Source organism: Lepidothrix coronata, unplaced genomic scaffold (assembly GCF_001604755.1).
Source record: "Lepidothrix coronata isolate B3197 unplaced genomic scaffold, Lepidothrix_coronata-1.0 Scaffold86, whole genome shotgun sequence".
NCBI classification, from domain to species: Eukaryota; Metazoa; Chordata; class Aves; order Passeriformes; family Pipridae; genus Lepidothrix; species Lepidothrix coronata.
The window spans coordinates 1,387,344-1,413,035 of NW_016690266.1; the positions used below are offsets into that span (position 1 = coordinate 1,387,344).

Sequence of the window (25,692 nt, forward strand, 5' to 3'; positions counted from 1 at the left end):
CTAGAGGAGGCCAAAGAGGTTGCTCAGGCTGGAAGATCTGACTCTGTGCCACCAGATCAAACAACTGTAGACACTACTCACTGCTTAGAATTCCTCTCTGAAGAATTATTACATTTCAGGAAAGAAAAACAAACCTAAAAAACCCAGAGACCCCCAAAAATTTTGAGAAGGTTGTCTTCAAGCTGCAACTGCTTGAAGAAGAGGACTTACTCCATGCAACCAGTGTTGGTACTCTGTGCATAGACTGACAGTGGGAGAAGTAGAAAACAGAGGAGGAAAAAAACCAATTTTTAAACCAATTCTGCCTTAAAATAACTTTTATGAAAAACCTAGGTACATTGATGACTGCTGTGGTTTTCAAAGGTCATAGAGGCCCTCAGCACATCAGCTGTTTGTGTCTCTACAGGAACATACAAATGATGCATTTACAGATTGCAGAGCAGCACTTCACAGTCACATTTACAAAGAAATTTATCCACACACACACAGAAGTTTCTATTCTCCAGCTTTCTAAGGAAATTACATCATTTGCATATATCTCATGCAATAAATTCTAAACCTGCTGGCTATTTCCAACTGAACTGGAAGAGCAGGAGAGGCCTCAGCAAGAGCTAAAATCCTCCATGGTGAAACACCTGGAGAGAAGCATCCATGGTGTTTCCATAAGGCAAAGGACTCAGCGTGAGAAGAGACAGAAGAAAACCTGTGCAGAAGAAAGACCAAATAAATGCCCAGACAAAAATCTTCAACCAGAGCTTGGAATAACTGAACCTTGCATTACAAATCCAAAGGTAACAAGATTTCTTTAGTCTGGGGCTCATGGAACTCTTCTTATGAGCTGAAAATATAATTTCACCCATTTCTTTACATCAAACACACTGCTGTTTTCCTCCCAGCCTTCTTATAAAATACAATTAATTTACATTTTAAAGATCCTGATGGATTTTCTCTCATCAGGAAACAGTAAGTGAGATTAACAACCCAGTTACTGAGCACTTAAACTCATAGATCATTTCCACATTAACATTTTCTTAATTTTTAAAATGGACCTTTTATTTGATTTAGAGGTTAATGCTCATTTATGTAATAGAAGGGAGAAAAGCTAAAGAGTGAGTCAGTGTTTATTAACCTTGCTAATAGGACAGGCTTTTTCAGGCAAGATGGATATATCTTAATTGGTAAAACAGTTGCAATGTCATTCAGCCAATTAATCCTTTCCAAACAAGGGAAACAGCAGCAATTTTACTTGCAGTGACTGGAAATAAACTTGTCACATTCTGCACATCAATTTACACATTCTTACCTTCCCACTCACATCAGTAAGAATGCAGCCCTCTGATTCCCAAAATAAAGTAATCGACAAATTAACATTAGAATGTAGTGAAATTTGGCTACATATATATATATTAATTGATCTTAGTTTGCAAACTGTATGTGAAAATCTGCACATTCAAAAGAAAGTGATCTGCAGCTTTAGTAGAGGCATAAGAAAGCTCATTAAAAGACATCTTAATAAACTGTTTATAAACTGTTCCACAGTTTATAAAAACATAGCCTAAGGCTAGAGTTTGCACTAATGCTCTTTTAAATAGCACTGATGTTGAATGTTGACATTTCACACAATTGGTATTGAATCCTACTAAACGATCCTTTTAGAAGGCCCTGTAAGCAACTGTTTGTTAACAAGTCTGTCAGAGAAAACTGTACACATCCTTTATACATAAAACCGTTCTCCAAAATTAATGCCCTGGTTCAGCACACTATAAATTATAATCCAGATAAAAATAACTATCAGAAATGTTCCGGTCCACTGGGTAATGTTACCAGAGGCACATTTTCCATAACATCATTTCTTTTTATTCTGATTTATTTTCTGTAACACCGAACAGTGAAAAACCACCAATTGCAGGTTTTAATTCTTGTGGTTTATGTCCCATTTCTGAATCTGTTCAGTTGTCAACCAGGGGTTGACTTAAGAGGTCTCATGAAAACCTAAGACTTCAAATTATTTAGCCAAATCTCATGTTCTTGGACTCAGCTGGATTGCCTCTGAGAGCTTATTACCTCCAGAAGAGCCAGCCTTTTATTATGAGATATCCTGGAAGGATATAATGCACAGGGATCTGTGCATTACCAAGAGCACCTTTGAATTCTAGGAACATTTTAGTGCAAGGTAATGCACTTCTCTACACACTGAAACCTGGCCCATAAAGAGCTAAGGCAGAGAAAGGAGGATCACTTCAATAGAAAGGAGGTTCATTTCTTTGAAGGCTGGTGTCTTCCACTGGAGAATGGAGGAGCATGAATAATTTCCATTGGGATGACCAGGAAACTGTTCTGGAATAGGAAGGAAAGACAACACCACTGTAACAAAAAGAGATTAACTTTGGTTGATCACCGCTGTTTCTGAACACTTATTCCATCTTTACTAGACTAGATTAGACATTTAGCTCATAGATACCAGTTCCTAAGAATTACCTATGCTTCATTTACCTTAACTATGAATTGTGAACTGTTTTCACTGTAAAATGTGAGAATGTTTTTGTCATGGTCATGTTAAGAAACATGCTCAACTCTTAGCTCATCTCTTAAAAGATCAACTGCTTTCCTCAGGACCTACAGAAGAAAACATCATGTGTACAAGTTCAAGCAACTGTTTGTAGTCAGAGAAATCTGCAGATATCCAGACCTGCATTCTGAACAATCCCTTGCCAATTAGACAGTTAGCAGAAACTTTCCAGCTTTTTATTTCTTCAAAGGGAGCAGAGATATCATGTAGCTAGTATAATACAGACTATCCTGTTGCTTTTCCACCCTACTTTCCTATTTTCTATCTTCCTGGGCTTTTTACAGCTTGTCTACATTGATCACTCTCTTTTCCTAAAGGTTTTAAGTATGCCTGGAAAGGAGTATGGCTTCTAGGAATATAGTGTGTATTGCTGCAATTTCGATGCCTTTTAGTATAGAAGAATGTGCTTTTCAGCAGAAATAGCTGGAATACTCTTCAAAATGAGCAATCAATTCCTATGGTTAAAACCAATTTTGCCTGATGCCCAGCTTTCCCACAAAAAAGTAAGGAGACAGCTGCAAGGTGATATGCTGAGAAATCTCCTTTTCTAGGGAATACACCCTGAGCATTACAGGTTTCTCACAAGGCTATGCAATTCATTCATAATCCTTTTGCCAAGAGCTGTGCATTGAATGAAACCTCTGAACAGCTAATGAGATGTGCTTGGACATTGTCTTGGTGGACACTAATGGTGTTCAAGTCTTCCCTTTCATTAAAAGTCTCGAGTGTATGGTTTACAGTCAAGTCTGAGATGTAGCAACTTACCTGCAAAAATTCAAGGACAGGTCATAACTGAAAAAAACAAATTCAGAAGAATTTGGTCATGAGGTCTTTTCACATTTTATTTGAAAATAGTGGGCTGTAAATTAATTACCAAAATTATGTGGTAGTACTGAGGTTTTCTGGTCCTTCATACCAGAACAAAATGAACAGGTACAAGGCTGAGGTTTCCCACTGGAGTAATTATTGTGTTTGGTGTAGTGGGCACAGTGAGAGACCTTGACAGAGGTGGCATTACTGGCAGTTCTCTTGGCACAAGACGTTGCTGACCTCACTGAATGAAAGTAAATGTAGCTGGGATTTAGAAGGCCTTGTACATAAACAGGATAAGCAGTGCCAAGCCATGGACTTTGGAAAATTACTCTTATCCCAGAACAAGGGTTTTATTAAGAGCTTTCAGCTTCATTGTCTCCACATGTTTTTGAATCCTTTCTCCAAGCTCATTGTTTTGAGTTTGAAAATGTCCATCTGGATAGTTGTGCAGGTCTCTGGAAGAAATTTAAAACATCATTTGTATTTATAATAACCAGGGAAACTACTTAGGAATGCTGAAAAATCCAAAGAAAGAGACACACAATTTCTTTTTTTTAAATAATGAATGCAGAGGCAATTCCATTACTTATGCAGAACTGGAAAAGCAGTGAAACTGTGGAAAGAACACTCACTCCTGGTTTGGCCAGTTAGGAAAGTTAACCATCTGAGAGGTAAATACAAACTGAGTTTTACATTTTATCCATGAAGGAACACATGCTGTAATTGCCAGAACAAGAGCAGCCACATGAAAAACTGATTTGCCTTAAGGATAAAATGCTGAAATCGTGATAGAGGAGCAGTACATCCTCTGTCATCTAGTAAATACCACCCCACCAATAATAACAAAGAACCTGCCAATGACAACATAAAGGATTGAGACTTCATTGTTTGCTAAGAAATTTTTGTTTCCCTCTTTACAGAGCCAAAATAATAGGGAGGATTTCAACAAGTAAATATTAATACCCAGAGTCGTTTAATATAGAAAAGTATTTTCATTTTTTATGAAAACATCTAAAACTTCACAGAGAAAGAATCTTATGGTTATAAAACTACTTACCCAAGAGAAGCATCATCCAGCACTGTATTACTGTGGAAGAAAAAGGTCACTCTTTAGTTCCACAAGCTGTCCCAAATCCCCATGTTCTGACAAGCAGAGCGTCACAAAATGTAAAGAACAGTACTGAGTATGACACACCTACATTTTTACAGCGAATTATCTTCAGTCAATACAGCAATCAGTGTTTTGTCAGGGACCTCACTGCCTCAAGTGTTAAATCATGTTGATATTACCAAATAAGAGACATGCAAGTCAATGTGTCACATTCACAGCTGCTTTCTGAAGTAAAATCCAGAGACTGCATTTGCAGTGCAAATTTTTTCAAAAGTACCAGATCTACATCCCACTTGTGATGGAGCCCCTAGAGCATCTCAGTATGACTTTCTATGCAATTCTGAAGGGGATGCTTGACTTCAGATTCCTTCCTATTCCTCTCTCCTAATTTAAAATTATACCTACCTTTCTTCTTTTGCTGATTCCTCTTCGTCTTCTTCTGTGAGTGCCTGACCAATCTGTGGAAATTCAGCCCTCACCATCTCTGGAGTAAGAATCATTTCAAACTCAGCCTCATCTGTCTCACTAAAAATTAGTAAAGATGACAAACAGTTGACCTTTATCCTTTTAAAAGTATTTTTTAGCCAACAAAACAAAGGTCTGTTTTATGCAAGAGGGACTTTGTGCTTTTGCCTTTGAGGATCCCTCGAGACACGTTTACACCCATCCACACAAGTGGTTAACACATAGTCAATCACAACATGTACAGAATAGAGGAGAAGCTTACTGATCAATCACGTTCTCCTTGTCTCTCTCAGGTAAGTCAGACAGCACTGGTGGTACATCTCTTGGAAGCATATCTAAACTGTAAGGATCCCTGTGATGGAAATGGTATTAGTTTAAGCTGCTAATGCTAATGGTATTAGTGCAGTTACTCTACACTAAACTTTTTATATTTTGAAGCTTCACAGTAGTTACGGTTACAATAAAGATGAGGTACTTTTAAATATTCCTGGAAAATTTGAGTACACCAGAAACTGCTGTGATACAAGGGAATGTGAGCCTGAGAGATGTTGGCTACCACTGGGTACAAGTGTCCATACAATAAAGGTTTTACAGTTCATACTCCTGCAGGACAGACAGAGTTTGTACCTCCTAGGGTCTGCTAGGACTGAAACAACAAGCTTCCAGGAGAGATGTCATTGAAAGCACAGACTGGAACTCTCCTTCCCAGGCTAGGCATTTCCCCTAATGATATTTTTCTTAACCCACCCTCCAAGGAGTTCAGTAGGAGTTTTTCCTGTTGGTTTTGGATTTCTGAGCAGCAATTTATTACACCCATAGGCCCACTTTCATCAGTGGGACTAGTAACTGGTCAATATACTTACAGGCAACAGAAACTAGTGCAGGGTAGAGGCACTGCATATTCAAATTCTTTCTTACCTAGGTGCTGTATTTGTCAATGTGGGAATGTTAGAAAAAGTGGAATACACCAATGGTGAGAATTTCCTCCATTCCATTACTCCAGAAATCACTTCCTGAAATGACAAGTGCTACAGTAATCAGACCTTTAGTACATAATGCAGTGGGGAGAGAGGTTTGCAGGGCAGAGCATCTCACTTCTTGGCTGAGAATTGAATCTGGAGAGCTAAATATTCAAAGATCCTCCCATCATTGTTAGTACACTGTGAAAGTACAATAGACAGTAAAAAAGACAGAAGGAGCAAAGAAACACTTTGGGATAAATAAGAGACATGGATAAAGCCTAACAAGAGTTATTAGAACTAGTTATTCTGACCCATGTCATATTCATGACCATATTTAACTGCATGCATAATTTATATTTGAAAATGTCTTCTATTTAGGATGACTTCATCTTCCTTTTTGATTCCTTAGAGCAAGTTCTCAGCAAGAACATACCCAAGCCAGATACTCATACAATAAACCCAAAAGGCCATACCTTGTGATGCAGAAATTTCTTTTGTGTGATCGGAATACTGGATCCTTTGGGGCATTCCTTGGTAAAGGTGTATTTTGGATGAGGACAAAGATGATATTCAATATTTGACTCACAATAGGGCAATGGAAGTAAAAATGGAACTAATCCTGGAGCAGGGTTCTAAAAACAATGAAGAGATTATTTTAATAAATTGTTCTGAGCACCATAAAGAATGAAATTCATGAAAATTCATTTCTTAAAATTAGTGTCCCCAGATTCACAGCCTTCTCTCATTGTGACTGTTTATTTGGTGTGATCCTTCATTTCCTATCCCTTCCCCTCATCCTATAATCTGTCTGGTTCATTCATTCTCTGTGCTGTCTAAAATACAGCAATTTAGCTGTTGTCTCGAAGTTTGGGAGAAAAAGCTATTGCCTAATTATTCTAAAATCCATTGCTGCTTCTCTGAACAGTTCAGAATCCAAAAAGGGAAAGTGGACTCACTGTGGTGGAAGCTAGTGAGCATTTTGCCATCAATTTCCCTGCACTAGCATCTGTTTCTGGATAAAGCCTAATGCTGGGTAGTGTGGAATCAGGCTGTGCCTGGCTCTTATGACATGACAGAGGGATGAAAGAGATGCAGAGAAGACCTCATCAGAAAGTTCACTGGAGTCCTGGCTGCAGGCAGTGAGGGCAAGTCTATACATACATGTTATGCCAAGATCACCAGACCAGCACAGTGGGCTCTGGGCCATTGCAGCTAAGAAATGCTCAGAGACAGAGCCGCCCAAGCCAGGCACAGTGCCACGCTGGCTGGGAGATCTGCCTGCACCCACACACTGCACTGCACTGAGCTCTACAGCTGCCTCAGCCTGCTCAGAGACACCTCAGGCACCTGCAGGCTGAGCTGCACTGTGTGGGAAACACCTTCTGCAGCTGGAGACAAGTAGCACAATCTACACAATAAGTAAGTAACAGAAAGTCCTCCCACGCACAGCATGTGATGGGGATTTTTTGAATCTCTGTGCCTAATAATTTGGAAATGTGCTTTGGGATGCTCTGACAATTATTAGAAACTATAAGGCAGCAGGATGCATTGTGAGCAGAGTTTGACTTCACTATTCTGTTTACCCAAGGATCAGGCAGAACTGCAGTCCCCCAGCTGAACAGCAGGAAAAGACTGTTCTACCTATCTGGGCAAGAGCAGGAGGTTATAGAAGGACTGAGATGCCAAGATCATGCCTTTTCCTCTGGCATCCAAATGGGGAAACAAGTGGAGAAGAAGGAAGGGGCTCCATGGTGTTCCAGGGAGTTCTGTGATCACTCACCATTTGTGGAGTGTCAGACTGGAAGGGTCTCCAGTTCTCTGCTTTCACTGGCAATTTTGCCTTATCATCCCTTCCCTAAACTGATCAAAACCCATCCTAAAGTGAAAAGTTCCCTCTCTCAGTGGGATGAGCTCTGTGACTCCTATCTACCAGAGTTTGCATCATGAAGGATTACTCTCACTCTGTATAGTTTTATATACCAATCTGAGTAAGAAAATTGCCTATCAATTCCACATGAGGCTGTTGATGAAACAAACACACTTTCCTTCCTTTCCTAGGTTCTTTGTGGAAGTCAACATCTACTTACAAAAATGCGAAGTGGGTTGCTCTCTGCAGGGTAGACTAAAGCTCGGGGAGGAACCAGTTTTAAGAGGCTGATATCTCTTTCTGCTACTTTTTCTGGGGATGGTTTGTAAAAATCCTCTTCTGAGTATGGTTTGTAAAAATCCTCTTCTGAGTATGGTTTGTAAAAATCCTCTTCTGAGTATGGTTTGTAAAAATCCTCTCCTGGGGATGGTTTGTGAAAGTCTGTCCTCTGGAAGACCAGGTCAAGCTGCCCCTCAGCAGAAGGAGCTACTTGAATCAATTCATCCTTGAAAAACACAGACATCAAAGGTTTTCAGAATGTAGTAAGCTTTTCAGTATAAAATGCTGAGACAAAATTAATCAAATTATTGTAGAACTGTAGGGTTGGAGTGACTTCAGCAAAGTGTGATTTTGAGGTGATTTGTTACCTGGGCTCCCTGCCTCAGTGGCCGGGAAGGTTCTCGAGGTTTGTAACTTGTGGCTGCATAGTGTGTACAGAAAGGTTGATACTTCATAATGTTGGAATGCTGAGGAACCTAAGTGCAAAGAAAAAAGATGTGCTGCAGGAGATGACAATAATCACTGTCGGTTAACTCACAGATGGAACGGAACATTCCGGCTTTATCACGGACACATCACATCTCTGTGGTAAAGGATACTTGGATCGCCATTCTGGAACATGGTATATGATCAAAACTTTGAGAAGGCATAATTCATGAGGGCATAAGAGAATATTTTCATTCTTGCTTTTCTGTGAAAGATAATGGATTTAAGAGTTTCTTGATCAAATATTCTGAACTTAATGGGACGCGAAAGGCTGTGTGAGTAATGGGTGTAACACTGACAGATGAAGCAATGTGCAGTAAGGGGAAAAGATGCTACAAGAAAGTTTCCAGACTTGTCACATCACCTCAATAAAAAGAAAGTGTACTTTGACCCAAAGTCTGCATGGATTTGAACCTAAGGAATTATATTTACTTTGATGGGATTTGATCTTTTGTTATTAAAAAATTGGAGAGAAATGGGTTTAGAATTCAGGAAAAAAAAGTTTATCTATACTCATAAAATTGGAAAAAAAAATATTTCAAGAAGGAAATGTTCGCATTTCCTATGAAGGAATTAAGCATGCAGAACTGGATACCAGATAAAGAGAAGAGTTCCATTAGTTTCTAAAAGGAAGGACATTTTTATTATGTCACTTTTATAAAACTCTAGAACCAAAGAAAAAACTGTGTGGTGTGCAGGGCTCACAGCATCCTCATTCACAGAAGGACTTTGATGTTTGAGATATAATAGTTTCAGCTGAGGTGACTCATCTTTCTGTCTGGAGAGAGGGGACTATTCTGACTATAAGCTTGTTACTTGTGGAAACAGGTGAGATGTTTTTAATACAAGCATGCTAATCACACAGACGCACAAAGCATTTTTACTGGGCTGCACAGAGGCCACTGAATCAGGAAGAAAACATTTAACTGGACTGGTGGAAGAGAGAAACACGATACAGTTGAGGGAGCTGTGCTAACTCACCTTCAAGTCATAATAAGGAAGAATATGTCTGACTGTCACATCCACAGATCCAACAGGAACTAGGCCAAGAGCATCAGGTGCCTGAAAGAAAACAGTATTTAAAAACCAGGAATATGGTGGGCATTTTGTTTTGCATTGGCAGCAATCCATCAGCACAGCTAACTAGAAACATATGGAAATAATTATGCAAACATTTATTTTATACAGTTTGATATTTCTGCTGTTCTTTCTTTGACTTTGGGATTTCAGTTATTTTTTTCTTTCTTTTCTTCTGCAAAATCATAGATGTTAACTAACTCTGAACATTAATGTATTGCTCAGAATTATAGAATGCAAAGATTTTTTTTTACTGTTTTCAGCAGTACCCTTAATAAATACCAAGTCCTGAATTAATCTGTGAGAACCAGTCATGTTGTGAAATTTTAATAAAGGCAGTACCAGGCCAATATCTTCGACAAAATCCTATCTTGAGTGCTGACCAACATTTTACTTACTATACCCACCAAATCATCATTTTGTTCATGGGAACTGCAAAAGGGGAATTCAAAAGGCAATATAAGATCTTCAGATATGCTGGAAGAAAGGCCCTTACATTCTTCACTCTTCTTTGATTTGCTGAAACTCCTGGTTTCTGTCATTAATGGAAAACAAATAGTAAAGTTTCATAATTTATCTTAATACACTGTTTCAAAAATAGAATCAAGCCACAAAATGTATTTAACATCTTCCTAAAACAGGACGTGTCTAGTAATTTTAATATTAAAAAGTAAAGTAATACTTCCTGAAGGCTTTAAATGTCACATCTACAAGATATGAAGCATGATACCTTGACTAGCAGACAGATCTAATTTACCCTTTCCTGAGAGGACATTACAGCCCACTCGTTCCAGCTTGGTTCTCTATCTCCTTCTGCTCAGCAAGGGATAAGTCAGAGGTCTCTCTTACACTAAATGCCATTACATCTTCTATTTGCAGCATCCCTGCAACTCCTGCATACTGGGAATTAAATGTGCCTATTTGCAAAAGCAGGAAAAGGCCCGATATGGAAAGATGTGTCTCAGCAGTTGTCAAATTGTGTGGGGGAGTGGGACATAAGAGACAAAAATTCTTTTCTGTCCCCCATATACCCAACTATGACTCCCATCCAAGGCCAGTTTCCTTCTATGACTGTTAAGCAACAAGTGAGTTTTCCAGGCCAGCATTTGCAATTTAGTATAAAGAAAAGTGATTGATTAAAAGCACTTACATGAGAAAGAGATGAGGAAAAGACCTGAACCCAGTACTGGCCATGTATCTCATGGTTCCTACTGCCTCATTTTGCCTGAGTTCAGACATCCTGCCTTCATCGCATTCTGGAGTCTTTCCCCCTTCTATCCCACATGCAGTAAGTTCTTTTTATCCTGTATCTCTGACCCTTGGGCTTTGCCTGATCTGTTCATCTGCCTATTTCTCATATAGTCCTGTTTGCCCTTCCATTCTTCCTTGGGCTATATGTAGAAGGGTTTGGGACAGAAAGGACCTCTCAAGATCACCTAGTCCAACCCTCCTGCCAGGGGCCAGCACATCTATCACTAGATCAGGTTGTCTGAAGCCTCATCCTGACCTTGAACACTTCCATTGATGGAGAATTCACAGCTTCTGCCCTGTTATTAAGTAGATAAGGTGCCTAAGAAGAGTCAATCACATTTTTTAAATCTAGGAAATAATATGTATGAAAAATAGATGTATTTTGACTACAGCTGTTTCTACCTTTTAGCAGGGCTGTTGCGATAGGACAAGGGATAATGGTTTGGAGCTAAAAGAAGGTAGTTTCAGACTAGATATAAGGAAGACACTTTTCTGCAACAAGGGTGATAATACACTGGCACAGGTTGCCCAAAGAGGTGGTGGAAACATTAAAGGTCAGGTTGGACAGAGCTCTGAGCAACCTGATCTGGTTGAAGATGTCCTTGCTCATTGCAGGTGGATTGAACTAGATGACCCTTAAAGGTCCCTTCCAATCCAAATCACTTTATGATTCTACCTTGTCACACTTCTCTTTTTCTCTGGAAGACTCCTTTGTAAGGACTCTGTCTGTATGTTTATATGTAATGAACCTGGCACACTGCAGCACAACCTGAATTATCACAGCCCACAGTCAAAATATCAAACTGTTCTTCTAATCCTTACCAGACACAGACCCTTCCTCGTGACCTCTGGCCTCACTGGTCAGTCCACGGAACAGAAGCAATAAACGATTCAGCCGAGCCTGAATCAAAATCTGAGAGAATGATTTTCAAATTTAATTTTAAGTAGAAGACTCTGAGATTTATAGTCATAGAAATATATTGTGTGTGTTAAAACTGTATTTATTCTACAGAGCTCACTCAGACATCTCTATTTTAGAATATAGTTTTCTGTTCAGGAGGGAGAAAATGGGAAATAGAGATGTAGAATGGATCTCAACTCTACAATGACATTACAGAACAAATACAGTTAAAACCTTAATTTAGCTTTACAGGTTAATCAGACTGTTTTTTTGGCTAGGTCCTAATCCTTCGGATTGTTTATTGGCATACACAGATTTAACAATGAGTGAACAGCCAGTTGATCAGGGCCATATTTGTATTTGTGGCTCTGAGAACAAGAAGAGTAAGTAGCAACCTGCACTCTGTAATTTGCCCATGTATCACAGGATAACAATGAAGAGCTCTAGGTTTTAATACCAGAAGGGGCCATTTACAGCAAATTATCTTACAGGAAAGAGCATTTCATTTCAAGACCTCAATATTCTGAATAGATTGGAGAATATCCAAACTGGACACTAGGAGAGCAGGACATTTCCATCTTGCTTGCTACATTGAGATTTACTGGAGAAACAGCGGTGGAGATGCAAGTTAATATTTAAACCCAATGAAATAAGTGATTTAACTGATTAGTCTTTAGCTTCCAGGTCTACACCTCACTTATTTGAATTTATGCCCATTGTTTCCCATGTTCCCATCATGCACCAGTGCCAGGATGCTCCATCATCAGTAACTTCCTCAGAGGTGTTGGAAGGTGCTGCTCTCTGCCTCTACTTTCCCTCTCATGATTGTCTCCTTACCGAGTGAGTGTTCCAGACCCCCCAGTGGCTCTACAATGAACTCACTCCAGCTTATTGATGTCTTTCTTATACCAGGTGCCCAAAACTGGGTACGGTGTTCTATATGCATTTTGAAATTTTCTCTTTTTTGTGCAGAAGTATTTTTTACTTAAAAAAAAAAATTCATCTGCATTTATTTAGTCTCAATTGCAATATGAAGCACCAGCTGAATACAAAACTTACTCCGTATCTTTATTTCCTGTTGAGGTAGGGCCATATTTATCAAACTATCAAATCCCTAGCTAGCTGTGAACACTCCTTATGTGTCTGTTTTCATGTTCTTTTGTGCTATTTCCAAGGCATCATGCCACCACACTGCATTCTGTTTGTTCAGTTTACCTTGTATGCTGCTTGTTGGAATTTCCTTAACATCCTCTTTCTGTTGTCCCAGGGGTCATTACGGAGCAAGTCAAATGTGGGTTGGACACTTGGATGCTGCATGGCATTTTTTTTAAAAGGAAACAGAAAAGAAAAAGGACAACTCCTTTTACAACTGGATAAGGGAGAAATTTCCTTCAGCTCAAGCCATTCCTTGGCCTGCATCCATATGTTATTCCTAAATACTGAACTTAAGTCAAGTGAAAGCATTTGCAGTACTGGCATTTAACCAGAAGCCTTCACTAAGGGGCTTAGTGGGAAGTAATCACCAAATACTTGCAGATGTGGTATAGGGAATGCAGAGGTAACGTTGCATGGTCTGTATCCACACAAATGGCAGATACATACTATGATTTAAGTGCACTACATGGGCAGTTGGACAGCAGAGAGAATGGACAGGGTCTCTACCAAATATAGACTTCATCTTGCACAGATGTGAAGCTGGAGTAGCTGTAAGGACTCACACCAGGGGCCCAGCAAAACCAGTATCCCTTCTCCAATAATGGCTGATAGCACATACTAAAGAAGGGTGAAAGATGCCACAGAGAAGGAGCAAAAAAATCTAAGTACCAGAAAGGTTCCTGTCAATCTGACCTGCAGGTAAAGGTTGCAAATCTTATGATTTAAGCTTAACCTTACAATCAGGCATGAGACAGCTTCTCCGGAGAGAAACAAGCAATATAAATCTCAGGTTAGGCCTGCAGATTTCCTCTTGACTCTCATATGAGATCAGAACATCAGAACATGAGCTGTGCAAGTAGCATGATGCTTGCCCTACCTAAAAGTAAAATGGGAAATAAGGCACTGCCACAGAAATAGGAACATTAGGAGGAAAAGTATTCAATGTCAAACATCTATGGCTGTTTGGTAGCTTAGTAGGTGATAATAACATATAGCAGGTTATAATAATGTATGTACAAACCTGGCCAACATGCTGGGTAACACGTTTGAAGGAAACTTCTACTTCATTCCTTTGAAATTCCTGTTCTATGATAGGGTCTCCTCTTTGGATCTAATTTGTCACCAGGAAGAACAATCACATTAGCACAAAGCATCCAGCGAATTCTTTCCTCCCTTACAATTAGTGAAACTCACTTACAATGAAACGTTCTGGAGGTGCATTAACAAAACATAGACTTAATTCCCTTTTAGAGAGTGATTATTGCAACCCTCGAGCAAGTCACACAAAGTAAAATAATGTCTTTTCGGGTCTGAGTTTCAATCAGATCCTGTCCTAGCGAAACATGGTCTGCATTGCATAGCCAGAATCAGCAGGTAAGGAAATAAATGCTTCTAAACAAAGTTAATATACATCAATTCAGTGATATAACAATCTCACAATTTAGATTTTTTTTTACTCACTTCCTCCCTTTTACTATCAGATAAAACGTTTGAATTAATTAATTGTGCCTAATTCATTGTATAAATCAAGCCTTTATCCTGTCAGTAAATAATTTTACTCCTGCAAGCAGTTCCTTGGAAGTCAGTGGGATGTCAGAAGCTACTTGAATATCCAGGAGGCAGGATAAGAGGGACAAGCCCCACCTGTCTCTGAGGGCTGTGCCACATGGAAAAATATTTCCTGCCACCAAGTATTGCTTATTGTTGTTGTCACCTCTGTGGAAGATGACCTGCAGTCTGGAGTGACTGGAAGAAACTGAAAGAGAGAGATGGTGAAGGTGCAGAACAACTGGATGAATTATCTCCCCATGGCTCTGCGTGAGAGTACTGACTGCATCTCTCTCTTTGACTGTGAGTCATTCAGGACATCAGCTCTTCAGAGAGCTACAAATAAACAGAAGTTTGGATGCAGCCACAGTGCTGACAGGATTGTGCTGGAATGTGGCACTGTGATGTGACTGGGTGCAAATCTGCTAGGTTGGCCAAAGATCTAGTTACCTTTCCATGAATAGCTTACTCTTCTCTCTGTCTACCTCCAAGATAAAACCACGTCAGAAACAGGCACAATAAAGATATTCAGGCACAATAAAGATATAACTGCAGTAACAAGCACAGCTAGTACAGCTTTGCATTGTATGACGAAAAATTGAAGATGTAGAGAGCTTGCTACAATTCACTAGTGCACTGCATAATCTGAAAGTATAACTTTGGTTTTAAATTTACAAAAAAACCATCAAAGACTAACCTTGTATTGCTCTTCTTCCCTTCGTCGTCTTTCAATAATCTCTTTTTTAAATTCCTCAGAGACTGGATCTTCTCCCTTATGAACCTGCCTGCATTAATAGTGGAGGCAAGAAATTTTTTTACTTAATGCATAGTTTGCTTTGTTTAAAGGCTAACAGACTCACTCTCCTCTTCCTAAGGTGCCTAGGTGTCCATGACATTCAGTGTAAGAGCAGATCTGTGGATTTCAAACAAAACCATGGTGTGCTTACACATCCAACTATGTTTTGCTTTACACCATTTGATGTATATAGGATTACAGAATCAATAAGCCTGGAAAAGACCTCTGAGATCACTGAGTCAAGCCATTAAACTAACACTGCCAGGTCCTCCACTAAACCATGTCTACATCTATCAGCACCACATCTACATGTTTTTGAACACTTCTAAGTGTAATTCTGTTCACTCCACTATTCATTTTAGTCTTGATTTATTGACAACCATGACAAAATCTTCCTTTGCCCTTAAGGGCACAAGATGAGATGCCTAAGAAAAAGGTTGGGTGAACAAGGTTTTCAGCAGGTTTCTTTCTGAATGGAACCATAACACAATCAAAGACCTCATTGGATACTACTACTATGGATTACTACTGAGACAGCTCTTAGGCAGAAGAGAAAAAAATTAAATGAAACAACAGTAACTTAGCTGTAAAACAAGCCTTCTTGGGACAAGAAATGGCAGCATTATGCACTAGTGGATACTGCATACATCATTCAGAGAAGCCTTAGTTAAGTAAATCCCAGTCTTGTTAATGTGGTTAACTAACACTTACCACTTTAGATGATTTGCTTCCTCTTCCTCAACATTTTGTTTGACTTTTAATTGAAATACAGCTTCCTTCATCTGTCTGGTTTTTACCCCTTCTCTGCCTTGGGAAAGGACTGCAGGAATATCAAAAAGCCATATCACACCTCAAACTAGATCGGATTTTTAATTGTGAAATCTATCCATCATGGTAACTGAACCCACTAATACATAAAGCTAAGGTGAGATTTCTCACAGAAACTACAGTCACATCACGTCAGCAATTCTGAAGCAAAGCTCCTCATCAGAAAACTACAAATAATGCTAAGACCAAGTTTATGCTGCTTAATTACTTTACCTTCTTTTAAGTCCTTAATCTTCAATTTGCCTGGTTCCTGTATCAAAACAGTAGCTACAGCATACGGATTTGACAAGTCTGTGGGGAATCTGAGGTTCTGGTATTCAATTTCCTATGAGATATAAATTAATAGGAAGAAATAGAAACATGAAAGATTTCCAGCCCAGAAAAGTACTTGTAATTATTGTCTTTTCACACCTTTACCTTTTGAATAGGCTTCGATCGTGGTTGGCTGACTTGGTCTCTTCTCCACACCATGAATTTTCCTGCAGACCCAGCTTTTTTTGCTGGACGACTTTGTTGTTTGTCAAAATGTTCTTTTCTAGATGTCAAAAGAACAGATATTGCTCTCACAAGTACTCTGGAAACAGCACATAGGTCTAGTACATGCATTTACACCCCCTGTAGGTATAGAAAGAAACTGGAAATTTCTCTCCCAAATAATGAACGGAACCAAACTTTTTAATGTTCAGTGTTCACAAAAAGATTAAGTATAGCCCAAAAGGCCTCATTGCTCACAATTCCCTGCATTTGCAAGGCCTCAACAATAAAAATAATAAAGAGGAGGAACAACAGAAGCTGAGGATGCTCAATACTTCTTTAAGAACACGTAACTTCTTGTTATATTTGTTTTGGTAGTTCCACTTCTGAGTAAATGATGTAGCAGAGCAGGTATAAGTATTAACAGTCAAATTACATGAGTGCATTTTAAGTCTCCAAAGATACAAATGCTTAAAACTATTACAGCAAAATGATATGACATCCTATTATACAGGTATTTTTTGGAACTGGGCAAAGGAGCTCAAAGATCAGTCAGCCACACATACATCAGACCCAGATGTGGTGTTGATGTTCCTGTGAATACACACACATAGGGTTTCGAGCGAAACTCTGAAATCCGTAACTGCATTGCCATTTGTGCTGTTCCATACTCAAGTGGGGAATATTTCACAGTTACTTTCACTTTTTCATTGCCTGGAATGATTCCTGTGATGAGAGGAGAAAAACAGTAAGAGTCCATATAACATGAGCCCAGTTACATATGCTGAAATTGATTCTGGGCTACCTTTTTTTTTAAACAATTTAATCTGTGAGTGGTTGGCAGTAGGCATGGAAAATATTTCAGGTCTCAGTATCTTTCAAGAACTATGTCTATTGCCAGATAATAGAAGATATTTTGCAATAGCAGAAAGATTTGACAGGAGGGCTGTAATGTTTCATACTGCTGTGAAAATGATTGCCTGTTTACATGTGGACATTCTTCACTTGCATATGCTAGTGTTGTCTTCATCACTTTCTGCTTTCACGAGCAAAGCCTTATAAACATATTCCTCTGTGCTCTTCCAAGTGGGGGGAGGACTCACCTGGATTTGATGCATCACGTATCTCTACTTGACCTTATTTCCTTACTACCTTTTGCATTATTTTCTCAACCACTTAAACCACTATTCATACCCCTAAACATTCAGTGCAATCCCAGGATACAGGGACTCCTCAACATTTCTGCAACAAGGAGCTTATTCTGCTCATCAGAAAGACTAATTTCTCATCTCTTTCAAGTGACTGTTGCCCGTCTTTCTGCAACCTGTAAACCCCAGTTAGTTTCATTGGGTTGGGTTTGGGTTTTTCCTGTATGTGTATACAATTTGGTAGAGAATTTCATCCTTGAAGGTGAACTCCATTGGTAGTGTTAGGTTTACCTTAAAGGTCTTTTCCAACCTAAATGATTATCTGATTCTCTGATTACTGATCTTTGAGCTCAGTGGCTTGAGAAGGAGCTGAAACATTTTTGTACTTTTCAGATGGCCTTCAGTACCTCCTAGTTTCAGGTTACCAAAATTTCTCACTTAAGTTTTACTGGGTTGATATTTTTTTCTGGGATACTCTTCTGGGAAGACAAAGGCCAGATGGACTGTTTGGAACATCCCATATTTTGTCAGAGGTCTGTAGCTGGGCATTACCAAAAGAAATTATTACCAGCCACTGATGGCTCTTTGCCATGAAGCTGCATAGAAGTGGCTGCATTTACCTGGAAAAACCCTGAGGCAAAGTTTTTTTCTGTACAGCACTGAATACACTGTCACAAGTAACTGCACTTAATAAATACAGATTTAGCATTTAGAATTTCAAAGAAATTCAGTCTACCAAATGTTGGCTGGACAGTGAAGGCTCTGTGAGGCTGAATAATATCAATGTGGAATTCAAAATCTATTGGACAGCTGCACTGCAACGGGATAACATACTCCTTACTGAAAAGAGAGAAAAGAAGAATGACATTAATGAAACTACAATTACAAGCTGGGAAATAATGTTATACACAACATGCACTAAATTATCTGTGTTCAGAGGAGTGGGTTACTTATTAATGTGAAAATTATAATTCCTCACTGTTCCAAAATAGCAAAATATTTCAAATCTTTCACTTCCTGAGGAAACGAAAGCTAAATCTTGATCTGAAAACTGAACATTTTGCATCTTGACTTACTTTCTCCTACCCATACAGAATCTGATTACAGAAAATTTTAAAAACCTACTTTTTGGAATTTATTTCTGTGTATCCTCAAATTCTTACAAACTCTAATATCTAGCAAGTACAAACAATCCAGACTGGAGCAACAATGAGCACAGAACCACAAATCAGCCTTTTCCCATGGCCCTCCCTGTGAAAGATGATGAGAAAAGACTGTGCAGTCTTCAAAAGTGTTGAAAACTCAAACACATGACTGGGCTTTAACCACTGTAGAAATAATGATGCTGTGGCCTGATTTTCATAAAAGCCCTTTATGTCTCATGCAAGTTGTAAGAAGAGTATTAGCACACATCTTTTCAAGCTGCTTTGTCTTTGTATGCATGTATTTTCACAGATCAAACTGAAACACAAAAGCATTGGTGTAACACGATCTCTCATCCTGCAAATCAAGATCCATTTACCCAGGCTTACCCCTGCTTTTTATTAACTGCCTGACTGAAATCCTATCCTGTTGATTAGCAAAGAATGCATGTTATACACAATGTTCTTTTGGAAAGCACATTTTGAAATGCCTAAGGAAATAAGCAATGATAGCAAAGCCCTTTTTTCTCTGCCTTAATATGACCTGTTCATGAAGAAGTTGTAACAGCAGATGGGGCAGGCAATTTGTTTCAGTGTATAGTGGAGCTTGAACAGTAACCAAAGTGCCTTAAAACCAAGACAATTATGCCACCTGTTGCCTGATGGACCTTCTGTACCTAAGGAGAATAATGGGTGATAGAATATAGATTTTTATTCTACAGTTATGGAATTAATAGGCAGTTTTTCCATTGACCTCACCGGCTATGGATTGAGCCCAGAGACCCTTGGGTTCTGTATAGTACCAAGTACCTCAGAGAGTTTTCATTTTTAGGGACGTTTTTAATAGCTTAATGATGAAAAATACTGGTAGAAAATTCAGGTTTGAAACTATGAGTTTTCTTTTCAAGAACTCTTCCGAATTCCCTCAGGATTATCTCCGAGCATGCATCCCTGCTATGTTAAAAAAAAAAAATTCCCATTATTTAAAATTATATTTTATACTCTTTCTAATATCTTCTCTATATTCTGGGAATATGAAAATTCTGTATATTTCAGCACTAAAATGGAGCAAATAACCAGAATCACATCATGCCTAAAGGCATCCAAAAAGTCAGGAGTTGTGTTCAGTCCTGTGAGAAAGCTGTAACAACAACTCCTGATGGATTCACTAGAGTTTAACAAATTAAAAGGGATTAAAAAAAACCAAAAGACACAAATATTCATTTGCAATACTGGACTCAGTGGGCAGAATTTTCCTTGTATGTGCCTTGCCAATTCATATTTCAGTAGAATTCATGAGATACTTTCAACTCACAGGCTACAAAACCTAGCTAAGACCTTCAGTTCCTATAATTCACTCAAATCTTTACACTAACAACCATGAATACAACTAATATAACCAATATCCTGCAGAACTAAACCCTAATTAACAGGATCTGCCTTCTCCTTTTCCCCTTCCCAGTTCCTATCAACAGCTACTACCGATTACTTAGTGAGAACAGTCAGTGTAACATCCATGCAACAGGCAAAGTGAGATGAAGGCTATGCCATCCAGAGCTTCACATCAGATCACTTTAAATATTTTAAACATAAGAAGCAAATCTAATGACTGATCAGTGTCTGGACTAAGGTACGCTATTTGCTAGCACTTAACACCTACCACACATTCATTTCCAGAACATACACCAACCAAACCTTCATTTCCAGAACCCTTTATCTTGAAAGGAAGATCCATTCACTTACGACCTAATAATGCTAAAAAGACACAGCACTTGGGAGTGTAAAGATTACAAACAGCAGCCACACTGCTTCACCATATGATGAATGAGGTGAGTCAGCACTGCTTTAGACTAAATGAAAATCCGGTTCCATCTTTACATGTTAACTTCTCACAGCATTTACTTTACTGAGAATGTGCACCTGAAACAGTTCATGTACAGAATTATTTTGAAGTCCAGATGGCAGATTACTTCCTTAAAGCTTCTAAGACATTAAGTTGTACAAATAGAGGAAAATGAGATTTTTCTGGGTTTGGGCATGCCTCATGAAATGTGGACAAACGTCTGTCCTTAACTCACCTCTGACCAACTGATACATCAGACAGATTTATGAACGTTGGAAATTCTACAACATTCATAGCAGGATAAGCATGCATGGGAACAACCAAGTTATCATCTCCCTGCAAGCAAACAAACAAACAAACGGATGCAAATATTTATGTCTTACAAGGAATAAATCATAGAACCATAGAACGTTAAGGGTTGAAAGGACCTTAAAGATCATCTAGTCCCAACCTCCTGCCATGGGCAGGGACACCCCTCACTAGACCAGGTTGCTCAAGGCCTTATCCAACCTGGCCTTGAACACTGCCAGGGTTGGGGCATCCACAACCTCTCTGGGCAACCCATGCCAGGGCCACACCATCCTCAAAGTAATGAACTTCTCCCTAATATCTAACCTAAATTGTCCCTCTCTCAGTTTGTACCCATTACTCGTTGTCCTACCACTACAGTTCCTGATGAACAGTCCCCCTCCAGCTCCCCTGAAGGCCCCCTTCAGATACTGGAAGGTTGCTATGAGGTCTCCATGTAACCTTCTTTTCTCCTGGCTGAACAGTAGTAAGTTTCTCAGCTTGTTATGGAAATAAAAAGTTTCTCTAGCTTGTTATGGAAATAAGAAGTTTCTCTAGTAGTTGGCCAGTAAGTGGGCATAAAAGATCTTCAAGATTATCACTGTGTTTCTCCTCAGTATACATCTGTTTTCATATTTTATGCAACTCTCCCGAGCTCCTCTGAGCCTGCTCAGCTAAGGCATTACATCAGTGTGGCACAAAAACTGGTCTACTGGCAAAGAATAGCAGAATAAGTAATATAATCTTACCCACAGCTCTGGGATGTTTACAGAGGAAAATTTTAGATGCTTAAAACTAAATACTCCAATCAAGACTTACTGGGAATAAATCCATGTGACTCTAGAATATTAACTATACCTTTGTCATTGTCATTGTGTCCGAATAGTTGTTTCATTCCATCACAACTTTAACTATATTTTGTGATAAATCCTCACCTTGCAGTGAATCCGGATGCAGTCATAGTAATATCGCCACTCATCAGGACAAAAATCAACCGTCACCACATATGACAAACCAGGGACAAGCCGGTGCTAGAAATGGACCAAAACAAGATAAAAGGCATGTAAAAGCTGCTTATATGACACAAAACCTGTGCTGCATGCAAAGGGCAGTGTGAAAGCTTTCTGACACTTACTGCTTTGCTGTATTTGATCTGAAAATACATTGTCTGGGGTGGTATTATGTGAAGGTTTATTGCATTGGCAGAAATATTTGTCAGCTTCTGTAGAACAAAAGAAAAACAAAACCACAAAGCACTTTAAATATAAGAGGTCAATTGAGAACTGTACTTTTTGTAAAACTCTCCATAGCAAAGAAGTAATAATTTTTACTTTAATAGAAATAATTCTGAATATGCTCTGAATTTAAAAGAAAATTATGCAAACCTTACGTCCTGCATTTTTATTCTTTGGAAACAAGTCACAATTCTTAACCAAGGAACAACAGTCTTGCTAAAAGAGATGCTACTGTTGAATTGAATTCTGATCATGTTTTGCTTATGGGCAAGAGGAACAAAAAATGAAGCAATCTACTGACCATTTTTAGAGAGGTCTGAAACAACAGGAATCATGTAATACTCCATGTTTTTGTTTTGGATTACAAAGCAACAAACCTTTGGATAGTGACAGTTTAGCCTGTAAAACCTCCTACATCTTGTTTATTTTCATTATATCTGGAGAACCCGGTCCCCCATAACTACCCAACCTCTGCCTCAACACATTTACCATATAAATAAAGAAGCCAGAAAAGGGAAAACAGAGAGAAGAAATACCCAAACCATTCCCAAGGAAAGGTAATCAAACCTATGCACCGAGTTTCCTTCCTCAGAATAAATTGTTCTTGGCAGAAGGCCAAAGGTACTTTCAAAACTTTCCCAACAGTGAACGTGCTTGCAGATGCAGTGACAGGCCAAGGGCGTTTTGAAAACAAGCTTCTTATGGAGCTAAAACACAAATCTCTTCATTCATGATGTGCAAGTCACATATCACACTGCTTGCACACACGGGAAACAGAAATTAAAACAGAATGTAAAGGAGGGTGCTGCACATGGCGTGGCTGGTACTCGTCTGTTTTGTTACCACAGGGCCACACATTCTAAATGCTGCTTTTTAGAGCACTCCACAGAGCAAAGGCCTCATGACCACAAGCAGTCAGCTCAGATTCTGCTGTCCTTTTATGAGACCCAGGAGGATCCCTGCTCTGACACATACCAGTGTCTGTTGGTGATGTTTTCCAACTTCATACCCTCCATAGTGTAGCACAGCAGGCTCAGCCCGTACAACCTTGCTCCTCTGAAATGCTGAATAAATCTCTGTAGATCATAAAACACGGAGAAAAGGAGACCAGGTGAAATACACATGATGATTGCTACTTATATGGATTAAGTCTATTTATGCTATACCCAATATATTACAGAGAAAAAAATGAGACAGATTATTTCTCCTGTTAACTAGGCATGAATTTTTAAAAACCCCAGCAGAGCCCCACCAGTTTACCTCTTGGCATCATGGCTTCAACAAGCCATCCCAAAACTTTAGGGTCAGCCAGAATCAGTACAGCCACTATTTCTTCCCTGACTACCTCTCCTATAGTGTGGGTTCACTAGAAGCTGCAACTTAAGCAACAGGATGGGAGTTTTGCCTGTGAGTTGCAAAAAAAAAAATAACAGCCAAGTGCCTCTTCTTAGGATTGCTCCAAGGTTGGGGAACAGTCAGAGAGCAGAAACTTACTTGATTCCAGCAGGTGATTGGGGACAGCACGTCTTTTTTTAGGTTCCTCCACGAGGCTGCCCAAAAGGACACTTGGTATTTTCCTGAAGGTCTTCCTAGCAACAGTGATGTCCGTGGAGGCCGCCTGAACTTCATCCATGTCAGGGCAGAAACGGGGTCTCAATGGCACTAAAAATCCTCAGTGCCTGGGATCAAATGAAGACAACATAATGATCACAATGTCTTCCCTTGCCCTGGTAACATCTGCTGCCTGAAACTGCCTAAAAACATTTAGGAGAGGGAGTTACTTTTTTTCCCTGCTGAAGAGGATTAATCTGTGTGTGCCAAGTACAAGGACAGAGAGATTCCATGAAACCATGCTCTCACTGCAAGGCCTAGCACTTCAAGCATGTTCATCTGTTCTAAGGCTTACTGGGGACATTTTCCTTTCAGGTCTATGTAAAACATCTCTCTCTCCCTCCATGTCCCCCAACACAGACAAGGAGACGAGGTACTTCTGATAATTCCACTATCCGAACCGACTTCTGCCAAGATGTTCTTCCAATCTCTCCTGGGTGTTTGGGTTGTTAACTTGCAGATTAAATTTAAATTTTTAAATATTAATATGAGGGATAAGAAAACTGGCATTTGAATCTTTTGTTTGGATAGCATCGTCTGGGTTATTTGTTTAGTGAAGATAACTGTAAACCCAGAAAGCCATGGGCCTTACAGATCCTGTGTTAAGTATGCAGTTATCAGAACATAAACTTCTCTAACAGCAAGTGCAAACATGATATAATAAAGACACCAGACACAATCCATCCACCAGAATTTATCTTTGTAAATATAGCACACAGCCCTTGGCTCTGCATGAACTGGAGAACTGTGTGGAGAAAAAGAGAAGATACTTTTGGAATAAGTACTGAATTCAAAAGCCATGCTGGGTATTTCAGCCCTCAAGCAGGCAGCACTCAACCGTTCCAAAGCTAAATCATTAGTCCACCTCCCCCATTACATTTTATGGTCTCATCTCTGGTATTTGTCTGGTTTTCTAGTCTGCTTTAGATCTTCCAGGCACAAGTTGAGAGTCGCTTCAAGCTCATAAAGTGCTGGTTTGATTTATGGGTTTTGCAGTATTAAATAATAAATAAGCAAGAAGCTTAAAATAACGTGCTACTGGCACCCTGGCCTCGATAATATTTTCCACTCAATAGCTTCAAGCACTTATTTTCCACTTGCAACAGAAAATGTGTAAGAGGAGCTGCATTGTTGTGCACAACAGTAAATTTCTTCTGAGGTAGTGAGACCAACCAAACTTGGACAAAAGCATGCTAAAAAAAATTCTTTCCATTTGTGTTGTTCAACTTTAATAAATACACCTGCCACCCTCCTTCTCTTGGTCAGTATTCCCCATCGGGAATGCAGGGTTTGGAAAGGTGCTGGCAGACATATTCTCAAAGGATTCCTGGCGTAATTTACATCATGGCTCACCAACTTCAACAACGCACTAAATGTTCTTCAAAGGGTTAAGAGAGGACAAAGCCTTAAGGTCCTGGAATGTCTAACAGACATATTCTTCAATTTTCCAGGATTGCTGCGCCTACCCTTAACGAGACTTTTGTGTGCTTGTATGAAACCACCAACAGAAATGTGAAACCATGGGGATCCATGGCTAAACTCACCCCAAACACCCTCAGACCGGGATATCGCCCTCCTCCTGACAGTTCTTGGGCTTTCTAATCCCTTTCGTGTCTCGGAGCTGCTCGCACACCTCACCTCACCGAGGGACGCGGTGTCACTCCATTACAACCGCGTGAGGCTCGCAGAAGCATCGCTGTACACACAGCCCGTCCTGTACACACAGCCCGTCCTGTACACACAGCCCTTCAGCCCCCGGCCCGAGGGAGCCCCGGCTCAGCCCGCTCGTCCCCCACAGCCCCCCCGGCAGTCCCGGCTCAGCCCGGCCCGGCTCTGCCCTCAC

The 25,692-nt window shown here is 39.6% G+C and overlaps 1 protein-coding gene across 3 annotated transcripts; it reads right to left on the bottom strand.

Annotated features, from left to right (window-relative positions):
- Positions 1-364: 364 nt before the first annotated feature.
- Positions 365-25,692, bottom strand: CFAP221 (cilia and flagella associated protein 221). 3 transcript variants are annotated; one of them, XR_001875775.1, is made up of 26 exons: positions 25,394-25,692; positions 23,733-23,917; positions 23,214-23,314; positions 22,139-22,225; positions 21,939-22,034; positions 20,951-21,051; positions 18,467-18,570; positions 17,149-17,308; positions 16,526-16,643; positions 16,322-16,433; positions 15,992-16,100; positions 15,182-15,269; positions 13,958-14,047; positions 12,997-13,092; positions 11,703-11,793; positions 10,037-10,164; positions 9,534-9,614; positions 8,435-8,542; positions 8,008-8,292; positions 6,394-6,552; positions 5,877-5,971; positions 5,221-5,310; positions 4,899-5,018; positions 4,440-4,469; positions 3,335-3,837; positions 365-2,337 (listed from the first exon to the last, which is right to left on the bottom strand). XR_001875775.1 is itself a non-coding variant. In XM_017820842.1 (25 exons), the coding sequence occupies exons 2-25, from the start codon at positions 23,869-23,871 to the stop codon at positions 3,714-3,716; spliced, it is 2,712 nt and encodes a 903-aa protein (XP_017676331.1). In that variant the 5' UTR covers positions 23,872-23,917; positions 25,488-25,692; the 3' UTR covers positions 3,150-3,713. The 3 variants fall into 3 exon arrangements, 2 of the variants coding, with proteins under 2 accessions (XP_017676331.1, XP_017676330.1); XM_017820842.1 differs by lacking the exon at positions 365-2,337 and having other exon boundaries at positions 3,150-3,837; positions 25,488-25,692; XM_017820841.1 differs by lacking the exon at positions 365-2,337 and having other exon boundaries at positions 3,150-3,837.

Coding starts and splice junctions, on each gene's coding strand:
- CFAP221 (XM_017820842.1), bottom strand. CDS start 23,871: ATGGATGAAGTTCAGGCGGCCTCCACGGACATCACTGTTGCTAGGAAG. Junction 10,165..11,702: donor CGAGGAAGGGTCTGTGTCTG/GTAAGGATTAGA, acceptor CATTAATGACAG/AAACCAGGAGTTTCAGCAAA. Junction 4,470..4,898: donor GAATCAGCAAAAGAAGAAAG/GTAGGTATAATT, acceptor TTTCTTCCACAG/TAATACAGTGCTGGATGATG.